The sequence below is a fragment of the Equus quagga genome, chromosome 13 (genome assembly GCF_021613505.1).
Source record: "Equus quagga isolate Etosha38 chromosome 13, UCLA_HA_Equagga_1.0, whole genome shotgun sequence".
Taxonomy (NCBI): domain Eukaryota; kingdom Metazoa; phylum Chordata; class Mammalia; order Perissodactyla; family Equidae; genus Equus; species Equus quagga.
Genome location: NC_060279.1, coordinates 4,072,435 through 4,090,292, shown reverse-complemented (window position 1 = coordinate 4,090,292; position 17,858 = coordinate 4,072,435). Strand labels below are relative to the sequence as shown.

The following is a 17,858-nucleotide window of genomic DNA, read 5'->3' as shown; positions in this document are numbered from 1 at the left end:
CCTGGTCGGAAGGAGACTGCTGCTACTGGACTCAGGGTCCCACTGACCTACGAGGCCCTGGGGGTGGGAGGGGGGTGGGGGCAAGGACACAGTGTGCTCACAGGGGTTCTGGGACTCCGGAGGGCACACGCTGGAAAAGTAACGCGGGAGGCCACGTGAGCAGTCTGTGGGAACGCATGCGTGAAGCGTCCAGAACACCAACACAGCAACTTCAAAGAAACTCAAACCATGTGAAAACACTTGGAAAATGGTTTAATGATGTTTTACAACAGAAATGAACTGTACAGTTACAGTAAGTTTAATATATATAAAAAATTACAGCAGACAAATGCATCTACACAAAATCTATCATTTCATTCTGATTCACTGTCACCTACACAACCTCTCCCAAGCCTGCAGCCCCCTGCAGGCAGCCCCAGGAGGGGGAATCATGTAAAGGGCACTTTAAAGAGACAGCACCACTCATAGTCCCCATCACCTCCTCAGGCCTCGGGAGGGACCAGCTAATTCCCCTAAATGTAAAGTTGCGTGTGTTTCGGGTTTTCAAAACCAAGAAAATGTGTGTTTCCCAGGGCCCAGGTAACAAGGTCCTGAACTCCAAGTTATGAGCTGATTCTTATAAAATATTCCTATCAGAGGGGAAACGGCTAACCGGGTGCCCTGGGCAGTGAAGCCATACAACAGCCACCCAGACTGCAGAGTCACCTACGGAGAAATGTCAGAGGACTCCCAATAAACCACTCAGGAATTGTCACTGCCTCAGTAAAGCTGCTGGACAAGTTTGGAGAGAATCATTTACACCACATCTTAAGTTTCCACAAAAGAGAACTCAAACTCACATTTTAAAGTTAAGTACATAAAACAAAAAGTTTTGGGAGACCAAGGGGTCAATTTCCCCTTGTGACCCTCCCTTGACAACAGTGGAAAAACACCCCTGAATCAATATCTTTAAAAAACAAGAAGAAAAGAAAAAGGTGGGGGAGTTAAGATATTTAAAGATAGAAAGAAAACACCTTTAGAAAAAACACGATCACTGTCTCTTTATCCAGCGGGAACAGTAATCAGTGAATATGCAACCCAAATTGAACCTAGTGGAAGTTTATTACTAAATCTTATGTACACTCAGAATGTTTTCATTTTCTTTTTTATTATGAACACCTAGGCAGTGAAAACTGTTATGTCAATACATACATAGACACACCCCAAACATACAAAAATACTATTATTTCAAACTACTAAGAATAGGACAGTTCAGTTATTTTCATGCTATGACTTTAAGGGCATTACACTGAAACAAACAAGAAGTTAAACGACATTTTTTTTAATATCCCAGAAATATACCAAAATATACATCTAAGCTTTGGAATTACTGAGGTTAGACTAATGCAAGTGCTGGGTAATCGTACTTAATACACAAGTCTAAGGTTCTGCAGGAAAGAAATCATCTTTGGTATCTGCATCAGGCTAATATTATTAACATTTGGATTTTGCTTTGGGATAGAGCTTGTATGACCCTAGAACCAGACCCCCTCCCCCAATCAACTGAGATTAAAAAGATCCATGTAAAAAGTCCCTTCATTTGCAAGCCCCCCACCCCCCAAGTTAAAAAGTCACAGGCATCTGCCTAGAGCGAAAGGTCGTGAACACAATGCATAGTTGCACAGTGGCGCTGAAAAAGAAACCGACCACAAGAAGGAGAAATGACAAGCTCGATCATCGTTCTGCATGTTTCCTCACAAACAGGACAGCCACTTCCAAGCAGTTCCAGTACAGGAAAAGAGAAGAAAGGCTCAGAAGGGCCCGTGGGTGTGTGTTCCCCTCACGGCCCAGAGGTCAGAGCACCCAGCAGAGCCGCCAATCGTGCGCCAGCGTCTCCAGCTCCCCCACTCTGTGGAGTCCACGGCCGCGCTAAGCTCCCGTGTGACGTGTTAGTGTCCGTGGACAATCGTGGCGACGGGGTTTTGTCTATGGTTTTGGAATATCTGAAATGCCAATGTGTTCCACAGCACGTGCACAGCTGAAAGAGCCAGAGCTCCTGGGAGGCACCTCTGTAGACCCCGGCGTGGGGCACAGACCCCCGGCCTCCCCTGCGGAGGGCCCCGCCTGCTGGCCTCCCTCCGCCAAATGCCAGGACGCCACAGACTGGACTGACGCTGAAGACTTCCCTTTTCTTTGGTTTTTTTGTTTGTTTTGAGTTTATACAATCATTAAGAAATCTTTGGTTTTGGCTGGAAATTTAAACAAAACAAAACAAAACAAAACAAAGAAACCACCCTCCCTGGCTTACAGCAGCAGTATCAAGACCTGGCAGAGCTTTCCCAGCGCTGGGGTGGGAGCTGAGGGTCGGGGAACTACATTCAAAGAAAAGGTGAAAGGGCTGGGGATGCAGCTTCTAGAGAGCCTGGTGGATATAAGATTGTCAAATAATAACAACATTAATAATAAAAACTTAAATATTTGGATTTTTTCTTTTTGGTCATGTCAAAGGAAAAAAGTGAAATGTGTACGCAGCAGTCAGCTTAAGGGAGCCTTTGGTGTCTTCCCTTCCACCCAAAGTCCTGAAAATAAGCAGAACCCTGAGGCCTCAGAGGGGAAGGGATGGCCTCCACCCACTGGGGGAAAGGCAAGTACAAGAGTTACTGTGCAGCCAGCAGTCAGACAGGTGGGAGGGGGCGGGGTGCGGAGAGCTGGCCAGCCGCTCCAGGCAGGGTGCTGGGGAAAGCAGATGTTAGGAGACCTGTGAAGACCCCTTGCAACAAAAAGAAAGAGAAGATTGCAATTTGCCCTCAGTTTGCAGTAGCTTGTAAGCAGCGACATTCAGAGGCTTTACGAGGTCCCACCCTAGGCTCCAGGTCCCGTGATGCTATAGGCCAGAGTTCAACATTACTCAGAGGGAGGGCAGACTTGGCAACTCTGTAGGGTTTAGAGAAAGTTAAAGCAAGTTACTCGGTCACGAGTTAGAAATGAGGTATACGACAGCTCCCGGACGTGTGGTGGGCAGGAGCCCCACGCTTACTCACCTAGCCTGTGCTACTGCCACAGATGGAGGAAGTGGGGCCACGGTCTACCGTGGGAGGAGGGCGTGTCCTCGGAGAGGGAGGCTCTGTGGAGTGGGTAATGCACACGTGCCCACTCAAGCAGAGGCAAGAAGCTGGGAGATGCCTGTTTCTCCTCTTTATCTGAACTCAGGGGACACAGGAGACACACCATTTATGTTGTGGAAAGCCAATGTTATAATATGGTTGCAAAGTCATATGCTCCCTCCTTTTTTCCCCTCCCAACTGTCTGCCGTTTTAAACACAACCAGGCAGGCAGTGGTCCACTCTCCTCTTAGAAGTATGTGCCTTGTGCAGAGCAGGGTCGGAGCCAAAGACATGGCACCCCCCCCCAACCCCCCACCCCCCGCCTACGACAGCCTTTCCTATCCCAACTGTCCTTTTAGCTTCTGAAAGTGCATTTCATTTCCTGCTCTATCGTTCAGACCTTGAGACACTGTGAGGGCTGGGTGGGAGCGCAGAGTCTTTTCTCCTCTTGCCTCTGTCCTTTCTCGGTCGAAGGAGATCCCACCTTTGAGCAAGTGTTTGGATGTCCCCTCTTGTTAACAGCACTGCGGCCGGCTGTCTGCCTGCAGACTTGGGGTGCAGCGTTAGGGGACCCAACGCTGCAGCCCAGTTACGAAGGAAGCCTAAGGCTGCTTCTGTGCGGCTGTGGCCGGCCCGAAACAAGGACGGATGAATAAACTAGGGAAAGTCGGGGAACTTTGCAGCAGACCTCAATGTTTTTACAGTAAATTAGTTTTGGGGTGAACTTTCTGACAGTGTCCTGGGTTTGAAGCAGAAGGGGCGCTGGGTGGCGGAGCTCTGCGCAGAGTGGGCAGATCCGGGGACACAGAAAGAATCACAAACGGAACCTTCCCTCCTGAGCCCCAGGGAGTGTCACTTGCCTGCTCAAAGTGAGGTTCCACCATGCACACCTGTTTCCCCATAACTTTGTTTCAAGTGCTCTGATCTTCAATATCCCTGTTACCTACTTATAAACCTACGTAGCGCTTTGAAAGGTCACACAATGTTAATACCACTTTTACACAATGTCAGAACAGTAAGATGACTAGTAAAGCTTTCATGAAGTTCTGCAACCTGATTGTTTTTGATGGCATATTAAGAGAGCATTAAGTTTCGTTCCCCTCTCCCTTTCTGTGTCCCATCAAGAGTCACCAGAACAATGAACTACCCAGCTTCTGGAGCCACACACAAAACCCATGGAGCAGTGCAGCTCCAAGGGGGGAAAGGAAGGCCTGCTAGTTTTCCAGGCCATCCTGCTCTTGAAAATGCTTATCCTTTACACGTGACAGACAGAGACAGCACAGAAGCACATCTAAATACCGCCTGAACTCAAACAGGCTGTACTGGTTCTATTTATAAGTGTTAGATAAAGGGAAATAACGATAAGAATTCCACCCCCATCTTCTTCCCTCCCCTAAATTTCCCAGCAATTCCAAGAACATTACTGCTGCACTGAGCGACTATCCACCTTCACGGAGCCAGCAGAGTGAAACTCAGTAAGTCTCCTTTCCAAAGCCAGGATAACCAAGGAGACATCCTTCAAAAAGTGGAGAACGGGGCGGGGGGGAAGAAGAGAGGGGAGAGGAAAAGGAAAGAGACAAAAGGAAAGCTTTTCCAGATTCCAGCCTTTTCTCCTATTCCCTCTGCCTGTTTTGCAAACATAAGGATAGACAATGACATGGAAGTGTCTTTGGTATCCAAACCAAATCCCACTTAAGTTCTGTGAGATGGACTGTTTATTTAAAAATAGCCTTTCTGGAAATATAGGCTTTATCTGAACTCGGGAAGCCAAGAAATCTGTCCCAAAGGATGGGCAGAAAGGGCTCTTAATTTTTCCTAAACTGGCACCATTTCTCACTCACATTGCCACCAACAATACTCTCCTCAGTCTCACCAACCAGCCAATCCCTAAAGGTCACACCCGACCCCAGGTGTGAGGAAGCAGGCTGGCTTCCAACTTCTTGGTTTGGTTTTTCTTCTGCTTGCGTTTTTGGTCTAGACAGAATTAGCGTTGGCAAGAGAAAAGGAAGTAGGGTTTTAGAACGTTGTGCTACTAGCACAACACTCAATAACATGACAGAGGCTGACAAAAAGAACCTGTTTTATTTTAATGTTCCTAGATTAGGATGCATCAAACTCGTCTCTCCTCTCCTCTTCAAATTAAATGAGGCATGTCTACTTCTGCCTCTATTTCTCCACGACACACCCAGACATTCACACATTCATCCTTTGCCTAAGCTCTTGCTACACACAGAGGTAATGAATCATCAGAGAGGCTGGCAGGGTCTGGGGACATGGGCAGCCATGGGAAGGATGTAAATGCCCTAGGGGACCCTGAACCTACTGGATAACCCATGTGTAACCTGCATGCCACCACACTGCACTGCAGGTCAGACCACAGAGAGGCCAACGAATCCCAAACCCAATCACAGGGATAATCAAGTTTCCTTTGGCAAGACAGATATAAGGAAAACAAACAAACACATATGAGCAAGGTTTTCCTTCTAACATAATCAACTTCTCCTCTTCCCCCACCCCAACCCTCCCTAACCCTATAAACGGTAACCTATAAGCAGGATCCCAAATACATACAGCATCAATCATGTTCATCAATCATAATAAACATCGGTTCAACTAAATGCTACAGCTAGAATTATTTCCACTATTTATAAAGTTTTTTTCTTTTTACTTATTTATTTGGTTTTTAGTTTAAAACCAGTTGCAACAATGCTAAGCTATGCTGAGGTATTTTATGAAGGTGCCAGAAGCTAGCTGTTACCCACCAGCATCACCCTCACAGATTAAGGAAACACCATTCAAAGAGGAAGGAAGAGAAGAGAGGAAGGGAGATCCAGGTTAGAGTCAACTCAAGAGCCACTCAAGCTGACTGCATTTCGCGAAGCCAAGAGGAGAAAGCCAAGCAAGGAAGCGCTCATGGATCAGGATGCTGAGAAGAAAGCAAGAGTTCACAAACCATACGGACACGCAGGTGTAAACTGGACAACTCTGAGAAAAAACATATTTCCTGCGCTCCTGATGGAATCCTTTCAGATATCTTACTGGAAACCTCAGGGGTGTCCCATTTCAGTCTCTTGGACTAAGAAAAGAATGAGGCAGAACAGGATTAGCATCAGCCTTTAATGAGGAGAGAATTTATTTATTCTATTCCTGTCCAAGCTCACACTGGTATTGTGTGCACCGTCTATGCAAACCTGGATAATAGCTCATCTTAGTTATTCTTCTTAAAGGAATGGCAAAGGATTTTTTCCTTCTCAAAAGTGAAGGCAAATGCTAAGAAAGACTTACTATTTTACAAGGTATCATCCTCAAAATGTTTTAAGATGAAAATGACTTCAAAATGGCCAGAGCTATGATTACATGAACAATGTCACACATCAAATGCTTTTCACACACACACATACAGAAATGAACTCAAGATGGTTATGATCAACATCAACCCTTGCGCATTTGAATAATTTTAAATTTCAGGTCTTAGTCTTTTTCTCCATTAGTATTGACAGTCTTTTAACATTTTCAGCTCCAATAAACATGGTTTGAAGAATATATAAATTTTGAATTCATCAATTTTAGATCCTGACTTAATGAGAAAGTATTTGACCAAACTCTCATAACAAATTGTTGAGGCTCTTCTTAAATTGAGGGTTCTCAAACTGCAGACTGATCTCCGGGGAACCCCCTACGAGGTCAAAACAGATTGCCAGCAGCAGGTCCCAACCAGGTACCACGTACCACTGGCCTCCCCATCCCCAGCCCTGATGCTCAGAGCTCACTGACTTCTCCCTGTCCATGCTTCTCCCCTCTCTTCCTGTCTCAAACATTTTACTTTTTTCTTGGTAAAGGAAGTTTTGTGACGATGACATGGTTTGGGAACAACTTTAGACTATGAACTACAGAGAGTTTCTTCTGTAAGCCAAGTGTTTATTAGACATTAATTGCAGTGTTTTATCAGGACTTATAACTTTAGAAATCTACATTATTTTCCTATAATTGCAAAGGTGTCCAGCTTTCCCAGCAATTTAAATAGAAAATTTAATATTAAAGATTGGGCTGAATTTAAATATTGTGTCAAACAAATATCTGTGCTTCTGGATAATATAGACAAGGTTTCTCCCCACCTTCCCAAATAAATGAGGGACAACAGGACAAAATAACATAGAAAAGAGGTATTAATTGTGCTTTTTTCCCCAACAATGAATGAATTATATAGAACAAATTGGCAAGATATCTCACTAAGAACCTTTTAATCTTATTTTCCCCTTAAAAAAAAAAAGGCTGTTTATTTCTAATAACACTACCATGAAGCACAGGCAGGTACCACCCTACACAAAATGGAAGGTGGATTCCTTTGGTTCCATTTCTCGAGTAATAAGCTGAGTAAATTGGGATGGTACTGATCTTTCTTGTCAAATAAATAAAAGTGTGTATTATATCAGGTAATGGATATGAACATTTTTTAAATTCTAAAAAACTGCCTATGTAACTTCAGAAACATCTAAACTAATATAGCACTCATCTTATTTCTTAAATCAGGAACAATAATATTGTTCCTATGAGAAGCCCTTTTCTAAAGGTCTTTCTGCTCCGTCCTTCAGATTTATACAGGGTATAAATAAAGTTCTTGACCAAACTGCACTGCCTGTGATAAGCAGGACTCAATTACATTCACCACTCCTAGGGAGGCCCATTACCATGGGCAGATACAGTCACTGCTAAATGCATTTAGAATCAGTCTTTGGCTTAATACATGTTAACCAAATTCAGGGATGAAATAAAAATTGCATAAACATTAAGGGGGAAAAAAGAAGAACGACACAATGAACTGTGATGACCTAACTGGCCCTTCCTCTTAGAAATACAGAAACTCAGATGGTCAAAAGGCCCCCTTAACTTCCAGACTCTCCCATATAAGGTGGCTAAAAGTTAAGTCTGAGTACCCTAGCTTAGGAGATCCATTCAATTCCAAAACCACTTCTTGAGATGATAAAAAAGATGATATAGAGTAAAAAAGGACTACCGTTTGAGTCATGAAGCAATGTGATCAGCAGAATATCTAGGGACGATGATGGGGAGTTGATTTTGAGCTAAACACCCATCAACAACTGTTTTAGTGTTTCGTGTACACATGTATAAAGGTACCTTTCATTTCATAACTTGTTTTTAAATAAGAGAAAAAAGAGAAAAAATTTTAAAGTTACCTCTGTCTAAGGATTTATTCTTTTAAACACAGATTTTTATGCTGGTTTAAGGTTTATCCTCATAAAGTGATCCACACCCACAAAATGGCAGAATCTCCTTATCCCAAATTGACTAGAGAATGCAGACAGGGCAGGGAGTAGAAGGCCACTGTACTGGCACTGGAAGCTTAGTATCTTTTTAAATATTAAAGTCTGTTGGTGAATCTTCTTTGGGAGAGAAAGCATCTTTTGAACCACAGAGGAAAACAAACAAAGAGAGTCTTTCCTTGCCCGTCCTCTTAATCCACTCGACTTGAGTCCCTTAGGACTCGACACTTCCTTTGGTAGCAGTTTTGGGAAATTAATGCTATAACCTCTACTCCAGGATCGTGGGTATCAGCATTTCCCTCCCTGAATCCTTCTTCCTCACTTACCACTCCCAAGAGAAGGGACTCATTATGATGGGCAGCTACAGTATTATTGACAGCCCTAAACTCATTTGCACAGACTAAAGGTAGAGATGTCAAGTCAGGATAAAAGATTAAATTTAACTACATCAGAGAAATAGCAGGATGGAGAGGAGAAAAATTAGTAACTGACACTGCCATTCTATTTACACATCAAACTAAATAAACTAGCTAAAAATCAAGTTAATGTCTGCCCAGAGAATATTACAATTTACCAACATAAAAGATTAAAACAAGCAGCAACTTTTATATAAAATTAATAAAGACAAATGAAAAAAGAAATTGTCAGTAGCATCTATCTCCTCAATGTGTCTGAACGGCACGTTATAAACTAGTCCATTAGTACAGCAGCTTGCTAAAAATTGACTTTGGTTCAAGCTTGGTTAAAAAAAAACCAACATAAAAAAACACACCACACATAAAAAAGGTGGATGGACATTTGTTAGTTTCCCTGCTTGCAGTTCACTGATTTTGGAGGGATTTTAGGAAAGGTGAAAGGTGAGAAGAGGAAATTTAGGGTGGTAATTAAATACTTTGTGAAATAAAATGGGAAGACAGAAGGAACTAAAGAAAAATTAACAAGGGACTAAAATGTTTCTGGCCTTTTAATATTCATGTGCCTGTCTCCCGCTTGGATGACCACAAACAAAATTACACATTGTGTCTGTATCATTGCCTTTCCCAAGACTGTGAAGAGACAGCCACACAGAACCCAAGCTCCCTTGTGGACACAAGCAGAGCAATTAGAACGAAAATCCCCTGAAAGCGCTCTCTCAGCCCCCAGCTCGAAAGGGGGGAAAGTGCCATCTCAGGACCACTGGAGAGGTAAGCGAGCACCCACAGACGCCAAGGGGAGCCCCGAACTCCGAGCAGAAGGGGAGCTCAGAAGGGCTGCACTGCAGTGATCCAGTCCATCGGGAATGTTTTGGGTACAGATACTGTAACAATAGCATACTGATGAGAAAGCGAATCTAATTTCCAAGTCACCCTCATTCCTCTTCATCTACCTTCATAAACTCTTCCTTTTCACGGGCTCATTTACATAGTCTAGAAACACCCTGAAAACAATGACAGAAGCTAATCCCTTTCTATGTGTATTGCCGTTTAGACCGACCTAGCAGGAGCGTCACTAACAAACTGGAGACACTTGAGGCGTGTGCAAAGTTCCTGCTCAAAGTCCTTCAAAGGTTCCACGGATCCCAGGCCCGGCCAAGCGCCTTCTCCAGTCGGAGAACCAAGTGGAGCCTCAGGGGGAGAGGGATTCAGAAGCCAGCGGTGAACAGGAAGTCTGCGGCCAGAGGAAAGGGGGCAACCTCAGACTCCCCTGATCACACCTCTTTTGGTGACATACAATTGACGGAAAATAGTCTAGCAGAGTTCCTTTAGACAACAAAAGAAGGGAAAAGCTTCCCAATTTCAGTAAGTCAATTTGTTCTTTGCCAAGTAAGTTAAAGGAAGTTTGGATGAAAAACTTCCACAAAATGGAAAAAACAAACAAACACACTAACAGTAGGAGCATTTTTCAGGAGATAAGAAATCAAGAGAACCACCAAGTCAGGTGTCTGCAGTAGTCTTTGCTCTTCGGAACCACACCCTGCCCGCAGCAGTGCGGCCGTGCCCTCAGAGGCAGCGGCACTGCTGCACCACGGGATCTGGGCCTGGGGTCGACAACGATCGGGGAGCGAGAGCCACAGTTCAGCAGGAATTCCTTCCTACGCAAAAGTGCTCCGAAGGCACCGCCTGATGCGGGAGGGGCGTGTGTGGAGCGGGAGTGTGTGCATACACTGCCTTCAGCTTCTGCACCAAGCCTCTTGCATAAGTGGCAAAAGAAAATAATTTTCTAGCACCTCTGTAAGAGTCATCAAGGATAAGGAAACCAGCAAGAACTTTCGCCGCAGTTAAGAACGTAAGTCCCCCTTACCCCGAAACCGCCCTCCCCACAGTGTGGGAGCTCACTGAAGTAGGATCCAGGAGCGAGAGATAAACATGTCAAACTATATATATATAAAAACAACCACCACAACAATAATAATAGAGATACAGTAATACAGGCCTGCCTAAATTGTACCAGTTAAGAAAGGAACCCCCAACACAATTGATATGATTATAAACACCTTGTTATGACTTAATGGCCTGTACAACAGACCCATAAAAATGATTTTTTTTTAAGAAAAAAAGAAATTTAGACAAACAAGAAATTCCCTTCCTATATTGGAATTGGTAACCCACCTTAACTTGTCATCATGACTGCTGGAAATGATAAGTAGTCCTTTCACTTATTTTTTTGTTTGTTTGTTTTTGATTTTTTGTTTCTGCATTTTTTTTTTTTAATTTTTGGTTAGAAAGTTCTCCAATCCATTAAGCAATCCTGAAAAGACAGTGTTTTATTATAAAATTAGGCAAATGTTGTCCCGTCTCCATCCTCTTTCTTCTGGTACGTGTTTTTCTTCTCTCCCTTGCTCTCGCAACACGCCAAGAGGAAGCCGATCACCTCCTCCAGTCTCAGCCTGGCTGGCAGCCCAATGGCGCTGCAAGTGACGAGGGCTGGAGGCAGCCACTCCACGCTCAGCGCCGATCACTGTGCCTTGGAGGCGGTGGTGGTGGTGGAGGCAGCCCCACTGGCAGAGGCCACCGTGAAGAGAGAGTTCTGGATGGACTCAGCTGAGGTCGAGGCGGCGTGAAGGCTGGCGACAGGCCCAGAGCTCCCTGCGGAGGCCGCGGCGGCGGAGACCAGGCTAACTGGGCTGCTGGTGAGCAGAGAGAGGTTCTGAGGGCTCAGGAACAGAGGGGCAGTCACGATGTTGGGAGCTCCGCCTGCGTTGGCAAATACCAGGTTCCCAGTTGCATCCAGTGACGTTATTGGAAGAGAGCCACCCGAAGCAAGAGCTACAGACGAAACCCCCAAACAGCAGGAAGGAGAACATTAACATCACCCGGAGAAGCCGAATAACTCAACAAAGGAACTGAGCTTCCCTAAACCCAGTTGGAAAAAGTGCAACCCTTCATTGATTTTTTCCCTTAATTACAGTGCAATCGTGTCACCAACTGTTTATAATTTTGAAAGAGACTAAAGGATGAAATATCTAACCAACTTAATGAGCATGAGCAGGACAGGTGAGGGGAGAGTCAAGAACTATCTAATGAATCAGAGTCATGTTTCTATCTTAAAATCTCAACTTTATTCCATCTGCCTACAAGTATTTGTTAAATCCAATAATTTTTTTTTTTTTAATGAAGACTGCTATTTTAAACTACCTCCCTTCAAAAGACAAACTAGCTACAATGATGGAGGCATTAAAATACAGTTTGCTTCCATCAAACCAACTGGCATTACTGATAAATTTGAGCACTTTATAGTATGATATACAAGATGAAAACTGTCTTTCAAAAGCCTTCAGTTCTAAAATAAATTATGTATTACCAACTAAAGTATCAGGCGTGACTGATTTTTCACTTCCTGAGGCAAACACTTGCTTTCTCTGACTGGCACAGGGAGAACAGTGAGGCTGCCGTCTGGGGACAGCGGAGAAGCGGAGATGCAGCGACGCGCACAGGTGGCCCTGGCGGGCTGTCCGAGGTCAGACTTGCTTTGACATGTGAGAACTGTTCTGTGATGCTGTGGCCTCTCTACAGAAGGCATTGTCAAAGTTTTCTTCAAAATAATGGGGCATTCTCATTTAATAGCTTTTCCTGTTATGTGACAACCCCCTAGTTTCCCCCCACCCATAGAATCACACCCCCACATGTAGATTTGAGGGTTTTTCGAATGGCATTAAAAAGCTGATTTGTTACATAATATATCAAGAAAGCTGGAGGGACTGAAGGGCATGTCCCTGACTTGGCCACGATCATACGAAGAATACAGAACAGTGAGACTGGTGCAGCTTGAAGCTTTCTAGGATTCCAGGCTCAGGGTCATGGGCCAGTTCTAGATCGCCCAGAGAGGCCTGCTCTGTATCAACAGCACCCTGGGGAAGGCACTTTGCCTTTGTAGCATCACTACAGCCCAGAGACACACCCTAATGCAAGAGAAAAAGTGATTTATCATAAATCTCATTCCAAAAAGAAATCTTTGTATAACAAAAGCTAATCATCATTTTCACATATGATTTAGTCAAGGATAAAGTCAATACAGTATAAGGTAATCTAGGTTACATCTTGGATTTGTCTCTAACTAATATTCTCTATAGTATACTGTAGAGATCTCATCTATGAAACCGTAATCCTTTTTTTTTTTTGGTGAGGAAGATTGACCCTGAGCTAACTCTTGAGAAAGACTGTTGCTGAGTTAACATCTGTGCCACTCTTCCTCTATTTTATGTGGGATGCCACCACAGCATGGCTTGACGAGTAATGCTAGGTCTGTGCCTGGGATCGGCTGCCAAAGTGGAGCATATGCACTTAACCAACCACTACACCACCTGGCCGGCCCCAGAAACAGTAACCTTAATTAGAGTTGGCTAACAGCTTATTTTTGGCCCCAAGAACTCTCATTTAAGTACCAACTATTTTAATTTTAAGGAAATAAATTCTCTGATTAACAGAGAGATGACTCTCAAACTGTTCTGCTGAATCACATAACGGCGAGCATCTGCAGACAAAAGCTCAGCAGGTGAAGAAGGCAAACCCTTCACTACACAGAATGAGGGGATGCAGACCTGCTTCAGACTGGAGAGCATGCTAAGGCCAAAAGGGACCACCGGGGCTTGGAAATAGATGCTCTACAGTGATGGGGATACACCAAGGGCAAAACCTAACGAGAATTCAAAGCACTCTTGAGGCTGGCACGACGGGCTCCAGTGTCAACCCATTACAGGACCCCTCACACGTGGCTCTCCTCGGGGCGGGGGAGAGACGGGGACTCTTCCTTGGTCAAGTCTGCCTGGGGGTGGGTCTTGGATGACTACTCGGATAAACTTATCACGGGGGACATTCTGCCTCCAAGTCTATTCACACAAGAAGATAAATACCAGCATAAAAGTCCTGGTTTCTTACAATACTCCAAACTAAGTATATTTCCTGTTCTTACCAACCAACACCTATCCTTCTCTTACAAAGCCTTTTTACAACAACATTTTCTTGGTCCTCAAGTTGGTCAGTACTATCAATTCAACTCTCTCCCCCCATCACCTTCACCTCTAGCAAAGCAGCCTTCACCTGTTAAAAAAAAGAGGCACGTGAGGAACAAATTCTACTGACCTTGAATAGTCGCCAGGGTACTGTTGCTCATCAGAGCTGGGCTGAGAGCGCTGCCCAGGGTCCCTGGGTTGAGACTGAGTAAGGCACCTCTGCAAGTCCAAAAGAGCAGTCACTTTATTACAATGCAGACACAGCTGCCAGCTGGACAACACTCCCAAAGGGATAAGAAAAATGAAAATACAGCTGGGGAAATATGTAGAAATATTCGTTATTCTCCTCATATTCTTAGATGGTCTGGTTTATGCATCTGAGTTACTGCTTTCCTTGATGCTTACTTGCACAAAGCAAAACAAGGTTACGATCCACACAAAATGTAAAACTCGCAGAGTCATTGCGACTCTTTGAATTACTTCATTCTCTTCTTTCCAGAACAAAAGAAAAAACGCCAGAGAAAGGAATATATTTACAAGGTAACTCTTGTATGTTTGATAATGTAAAAGTAGCAATCTTATCACTATATTTCTTACATATATTTGAGAGTTAGAAAGCAGACAGTTGAGAGAGTTTAATGGAGAAAGCATAAGAATCAGAATCAGGAATTCTGGGCTTTCTTCCTGGTCCCATCGCTCAGGTATAATGGGTGGCCTGGTGTTCTGTATCTTCACCTGGAAATGAAGCTATGACTACTGCCTTTCCAGGGTGTGAAGAAACGTAAGTTCAACTGTAATCAAGGTCCTTGCACTACTATAGAGCAACTCATTTCAAAGAGACTACAACTTTAAAGAGATTTTCAGTTTTTGCATTCAAGATGGCCATGAAAACTTTCCCCTACAAACAACTCTAGGGCCAACCTCCCAGTGGTTCTCAGGTGTGAACAAGATAGGAACGCTCCTTACCCAGCAGCAAACTGTGAGGGTGCCATCAGGCCTGGGTTTAGTCCTGCAGCGGCAGCCATGGCAGCAAGACTGGCGTTTGCTGGCAACTGTGCCGCTCCCTGGAGGGCGGCAGCCGCTGCTGTTTGCAACCCTGACGCCGTCACCATCACCTGGCTGGTCCCAAGAGAGGATAAAGGAGTGGAGGTGGTCTGTGTTGTGTTGGTCTCACTGGCACTAGATGCCTCGGAGGTGGAGGCTGAGGCAGAAGGAGAGGGACTCAGAGAGGGGGAGGTGACTGCTGAGGAAGCTGGCGGTGCTGTGGAAATCACGGTTGCAGTGCTGTTGGAGGCGGTGTCTGTAGTGCCTGAAAAGAGAAGTGGAATAGAAAGTGGCGTTCTCTACACGTCTCTGGAAGAATGGTGGCCTTATTCAGCACACACTAGAATCAACTGAATCATCAGTCCACCATCCGGTACCCTCTGTGCGTCCTTTTCTATGAAAAACATTTTAGAACCAAAGCCATGAACTCTATTTCGAGAGGAATAAAGTAGCATGACAAATACAGCATGGTTTTCCATTTCCAATTCCCCATTCAAAAAACCAAAGGAAGAGTCCCAGAAGCTCCGGCTACGGACAATTGCTGTGGGGAAGAAACGTGCTTCTGAAAAGCAGTGCCATTTGGAAATGTCCTCAGTAGTCTCTACAGAAAAGTCAAACAACACAACGAAGGCAAGAAAAGCCAAAAGTTACATATTTTTCTAAAATAAGTGTCAATAACAACATAAGCAGAAATAGCATGAAAATAACTAAAGGCGTATGTCTAGATGTCTTCTTTGCATTAAAAAATTTAAGTAGCTATTCTGTAATGATGATCAGCTCTCAGAAAGCCTGTTGTGGTAAACACTGTCTTATTCATGGAAACAACAACAAACAGTGATATTACGACTCTCATAAAAGTTGGCATGAAAAATGAAGATCTAGGAAATTGTTATTTGAGAGGCCTTAAAAAAAAATCAAGATGACAAAATTTCTTTTTGTTGTAAAGAGAACAACAAACATTTGGATACAGATGACCTACTGACATTAAAAACATCATTACTGGGGCCGGCTCCGTGGCCCAGTGGTTAAGTTCACGTGCTCCGCTGCAGCGGCCCAGGGTTCGGATCCTGGGCGCGGACATGGCACCGCTCATCAGGCTACGTTGAGGTGGCGTCCCACATCCCACAACTAGAAGGACCTGCAACTAAGATATACAACTGTGTATCGGGGGTTTTGGGGAGATAAAGCAGAAAAAAAAAAAGATTGGCATCAGTTGTTAGCCCAGGTGCCAATCCTTAAAAAAAAAAAAGATTGGCAACAGTTGTCAGCCCAGGTGCCAATCTAAAAAAACAAAAAAACCCAAAAAAACCCACATCATTATTAAAAACCAAAACACACTCATTGAAATTGTTTAATGTTCGAGATCAAGGTCATCCAATAAAAATATAATGTGTAAGTGTTTGTAAATTTTCTAGTAATACTACTGAAAATAGTAAACAGAGGTGAAATTAACTTCAATATTATACTCAATTTAACCCAACATATCCAAAATAATATCATTTCAACATGAAATCAATAATAAATTGTTTTTTTCATATTAAGTCTTTGAAAACAGTGTGTATTTTACACTTATAGCATATCTTGATGTGAACTAGCCACATTTACGTGCTTAAAAGCCACATGTGGCCAGTGCCTACCACACTGGATCACACAGGTCTAAAATATGTCCAGAAGTTAGGCCGGTGGGGTCCCAGAGGCAAGTGTGGCTTAAACAATGTTAAGTCTCTTTGCCTAAAGTAGAAATGATTCATAAGGCAGTCATAGGACAGACAACCTTCCCTAACGCAGAAGATGCCACCTGTCCCCAGTGAGCTGTAGTTTTGATGCTATCTATAAAAGACAGTACAGAACAGGCCCTCTTCTTTCAGTTACCAGTCAATGCTACATATTACAGGCTGCCGACATTATCAGCAGGCTGCCTAAACCAGCTGGAACTTAGTTTGGTGAAACTCACTGTGTTCTAGGATATAATTAATCATATAAATGTATAAAGCAGAACCTAAGTGGTGTTTTCTCAGGATAGAGAACTCAAGAAGACAAAAAGCATCTATAAATTTTCAATATAATACTTCCATGAGGTAGAAAAGACTTGGCATATTACAGAAGAACTAGACAGTCAAAACAAATATTTCAAACCTGTAAACACATTGGAAAAAAGATCTTACCTAAAACTTAACTCTTTTTGGTAATAAAATAGAACACTAAGCTGCCGAAGACTCTTCTCTTATATAATGGCCTTATTAAAAATTCAGACAGGGGACCAGCCCCGTGCTAGAGTGGTTGAGTTCGTGCACTCCGCTTCAGCGGCCAGGGGTTTTGCCGGTTTGGATCCTGGGCGCGGACATGGCAGCGCTCACCAGGCCACGCTGAGGCGGCGTCCCACATAGCACAACTAGAAGGACCTGCAACTAGAATCTACAACTACGTACTGGGGGGCTTTGGGGAGAAGAAGAGGAAGAAGAAAAAATAAGATTGGCAATAGATGTTAGCTCAGGTGCCAATCTTTAAAAAAAAAAACTCAGTTAATTTTGAAGCCTTCTGGTCTATACTAAGAACACACAGAACTCAACTCTCTTCTCATTCAACTCAAAGGAAATGCTGCTTTCATATAGTGCAGAGCTGGGAGAAAATCAGACATTATCTATTTCAGTACTGACTCTACTCTTCCCACCTTGTATAATGCTGCACAAAGGTGTTATGTGGTATGAATCGGGTAAACATATCTTTCTTACTGTTAGTCGAAAATGGAAGGTTTACTTCTCTTTTTGCCCTTCTCAAAAATATAAGTTGATTCCCTCTTTATTGCTGCTGTCCCTAAATACGATTACATCTTTGTGGCTATCACTAATTGTAGTTTCATTCTTTCTTCAGTTCTAACCCTATCAGGCCAATCTGTCTCCGGGAGCTTCCGACGCCGGGCCCCGTGCTTCCGATGCCGGGCTGTGTCCATGCTTCCGATCCCGGGCTGGGCCCTGTGCTTCCGACGCCAGGCTGTGTCCATGCTTCCGATCCCGGGCTGGG

General features: G+C 43.8%; 1 protein-coding gene across 4 annotated transcripts in view; it reads right to left on the bottom strand.

Moving 5' to 3' along the window:
- Positions 1–234: 234 nt before the first annotated feature.
- Positions 235–17,858, bottom strand: part of POU2F1 (POU class 2 homeobox 1) — a 173,161-nt gene continuing 155,537 nt past the window's right edge. For all 4 annotated transcript variants that reach the window (XM_046682567.1, XM_046682568.1, XM_046682569.1 and 1 more), the window contains 3 exons: positions 14,760–15,102; positions 13,924–14,012; positions 235–11,610 (listed from right to left, as the gene is read on the bottom strand). In XM_046682567.1, the coding sequence (XP_046538523.1) occupies positions 11,300–11,610; positions 13,924–14,012; positions 14,760–15,102 (743 nt within the window). In that variant the 3' untranslated portion in view covers positions 235–11,299. The remainder of the gene's footprint in view (positions 11,611–13,923; positions 14,013–14,759; positions 15,103–17,858) is intronic.